The sequence below is a fragment of the Parasteatoda tepidariorum genome, unplaced genomic scaffold, assembly GCF_043381705.1.
Source record: "Parasteatoda tepidariorum isolate YZ-2023 unplaced genomic scaffold, CAS_Ptep_4.0 HiC_scaffold_7310, whole genome shotgun sequence".
NCBI classification, from domain to species: domain Eukaryota; kingdom Metazoa; phylum Arthropoda; class Arachnida; order Araneae; family Theridiidae; genus Parasteatoda; species Parasteatoda tepidariorum.
Window position 1 is genome coordinate 1 of NW_027261894.1, and position 3,456 is coordinate 3,456.

A 3,456-nucleotide genomic window follows, 5' to 3' on the forward strand; every position below is an offset into this window, starting at 1 on the left:
TTGGAAATTAGTTTTACTAACATTTTGAACCTTTTTGTTAAAACTGTTTGTTCATTTTCAGAAATTTTAATTGTTAAGAATTGCTTTTACAAGCAATATTTCTTTAATAAAGGTTTTTTTTCTCTTTGAAAATATTTTCATTTCATGTAAAACAAGCAATAAAATAATAGCTATATTTTAATGGCAGAATAATAATTAAAATATGTGCACCTTGTGAATCAGTTAAAAGTTTTTGATTCTTCCCTTGCAAAATTATTTCATGTTTCTGTTAACATTTGACATAGATCAAATAACAAAGTTTAATTACGTAAAATTTAAGTAATTTTAACTGCAATGATTATTGGTGTTGCGCTGCAGCCCTCAAATTATCTAAACTAAAATTTAAGTTAGTAGTTCTGGTCAATTCTGATTTTGGCGTGTCTTGATGCGATACTTAAGTCTTTGAGAAATAAAAATTCATACAAATATTTTTATTTTATTTTTAATTCGTGTTTCTCACATTACATAAATTTTTTACCATATATTATAATTAGAAATTTTAAAAATTAAAAATTTAGCTTTAAAGATTTCAATTTATTGTATGAACTTTTTACTATCCATTCAGAAATATTTATGTACAGGTTTTTTATCAGCCATAGCTGAAAATAATATTTTTCACTTTGAGTTTAAAAAGAATATTAAATTGTTCAGTTTTTGTTTAATTCGTGATGGAACTGTTATTAGTTATTCTTAATATCAATGCTGCTTGCTTTTTAGATTGTTGATGTTTTCTGTATAGCGTTCGTATGCTGAAAAAATATTTGATACTTTATCAAAACTTTAAATTAAGGCTAAATACACACCAACATAAAAGCAGACCATTTATGTTACATAAGCCTATTTTTGTAGCTGCTTTTTCCCCTGAGGAAAACAATATTGTCAAAGAGTGATTGTCTGTCCTCTGATTGCAACCTGGACAGTCTATTTTATTTAAACAAACAAAAAATCTAATGTTCAAAGCTGGGTACAACAACACAATTATATTTCTAGATAAGGCTAAATACACACCAACATAAAAGCAGACCATTTATGTTACATAAGCCTATTTTTGTAGCTGCTTTTTCCCCTGAGGAAAACAACATTGTCAAAGAGTGATTGTCTGTCCTTTGGTTGCAACCTGGACAGTCTATTTTATTTAATTTTATTTTTGTTCTATTTATTTTAAAAAAAGATATTTTATTTAAACAAACAAAAAATCTAATGTTCAAAGCTGGGTACAACAACACAATTATATTTCTAGAAAATTATTAAAATACTACTTTAGCATAACAGTTGTTCTTTAACAAAAGAACAAAAAATTTCCTAATTTTAAATCTTGACCTGCATTTTGATCCTCAATGTATTAAATTTTTTTTAGGCTGTACGAAATCTTGGTAACTTAGTCTGCAGATTTTATTTCATGGATGGACGAACAAAAGCTATTGATGTTCAGCCTTCAGATACTGCAATGGATGCCATGCAACAGCTAGCTATTAAAACAGGATTGCGAAGTTTAGATGGCTGGGCTCTCTATGAGGTTGATAATTAGTATTATTCATTATATTATAAATATTTAAAACTTTTTATGTTCTATATTAACAACTTTTTGAATTTTAAAGGTGTAATTATGTAGTTTAGTCTATTTTATTTTATATTTAAATTTTTCATTTTGCAGAGTACTCCTGAGTATGAACATGTTATTAAAGGATATGAATACCTTGCAGACATTATTTCTAATTGGGAATTGTAAGTTATATACTATGTATTATTACTATACATACTACTATATATTGCAATTTTTTCTTGAAACTATAACTTTCACTTGTGGATTATGTTTTTTATTTATTTATCTATTTTGTAATGATACTTGGAGTGCTTTATTATAAGCAGAAGCAGTGCTGTATTACCCATTAGGCCATGGCCTGGGGCCCCCAATGATTAGGGCCCCCTTAAAAGGGATTTTTTGAAAATAAATTTCAAAAATTAAAAAAAACAATGATTTGAAAAAAAAAATCAATTTTAAATCGATATTAAAATATTTTCAAAATGTTATGATTATTTTTTAGTTCTAATTTAAACAAAATAAAGTAAAATTTAATTTAGTATTACATTATTTTAATTTTAAATATGCTTTCTTAAATGAAAAGATATATAAATACTTTTATATTTGAATAAATAAAAATATAAGAGAAAAACAACTTGATCGAAGGGCCCCAAAAATTTGAATGGCCTTGGGCCCCACGTATGCTTAATCCGGCCCATGAGCAGAAGAAAATGTTTTAGGATATTTCAGACAATTTAAAAATATCTCTTTCAGAATATTGAAAATATCAAGAAATTGTTTACAAATAAATTGTTTATTAGAAAGAAAAAAAATAATTATTGGCTTAGTAAATAAATTATTTGCAACTCATACATAGCATGATGTGCTCTTAAGTTCGCAAATAGAAAGTATGACTTAATATATTCTTCCACTTGGCTCTTATATAATTTATTACCAGTTATTTATTCTTTGTATTATTCACTAGTACATGGTGTTAAAAAAAAATTTCTGATAATGTATGTAGATGCTTTATCTGTGTTTTATTTTAAATTGTAATTATAGATTGTAAAGTTCCTTTTATTTTTTTTATGCATTTTAATTTAGAATAAAGAAACATTTTCTTATGTTACTAAATATAATTTATTTTGTAGTTGCCAAAGAACATCAGCAACTTTCAGTAAATACAATACCTTATCTCGAAGAGGTCCTAGTATGGCTTTAGGAGGTGGTGAATGCAGGTTTTTATTTAAAAAGCGATTGTTTCGAAATCCTCGTGAGATCCCACAGGATCCTGTGGAAGTTAATCTTCTATTTGCTCAAGCTGTTCATGGTGTTGTGAAGGTAATTACATTAAAATCTGATATTTTTTCTTTTTTTATAAGATGTATATATTTTCATATGTACCTCATTTTCACAACTTTATAGGCTGATGAGTATCCAATTAATGAAAGAGTTGGGCTGCAGTTAGCTGGTCTACAAGCTCAAGTTCTTTTAGGTGAACCTCAAGAAGCAAAAGTAGAAAGGTAATATATGTGTATAAATTGTATATAATAGCGGGAAGGGAGTAAGGCTGAGTAGCTAACTGTACAATGAAGGCCTGTTAGAGCTAACTGTACGACCTAGAAACTGTCAGATTTAATCAAGAGATTTATTGTTTAGTTGCATAGAATACATCATTCTTGAAAATTCATTAATGTATTACTTATTTTATAAATGATATTTTCTGGAAAAACCCAAATGTATATATAACGTCCTTGCCGAGTGGAAGGATTAAAACAGGTCATAGGCCGGGAAGGAGGGTACGAAATTTATTTATTAATTATTAGACAGAGCAGACATGAAAGTGTGTACGAAAAGTTGTGCTCTTCTGTTATATGTTAGGGAAAATCTTGCAA

At 27.4% G+C, this 3,456-nt stretch overlaps 1 protein-coding gene across 1 annotated transcript; it reads left to right on the forward strand.

Moving 5' to 3' along the window:
* The first annotated feature begins 1,379 nt into the window (after positions 1 to 1,379).
* Positions 1,380 to 3,211, forward strand: LOC122273718 (pleckstrin homology domain-containing family H member 1-like). The gene is made up of 4 exons (XM_043057738.2): positions 1,380 to 1,555; positions 1,694 to 1,764; positions 2,713 to 2,902; positions 2,987 to 3,211. Exons 1-4 carry the CDS (start codon positions 1,439 to 1,441, stop codon positions 3,086 to 3,088), a joined length of 480 nt encoding a protein of 159 aa, XP_042913672.1. The 5' UTR covers positions 1,380 to 1,438; the 3' UTR covers positions 3,089 to 3,211.
* Positions 3,212 to 3,456: the final 245 nt, after the last annotated feature.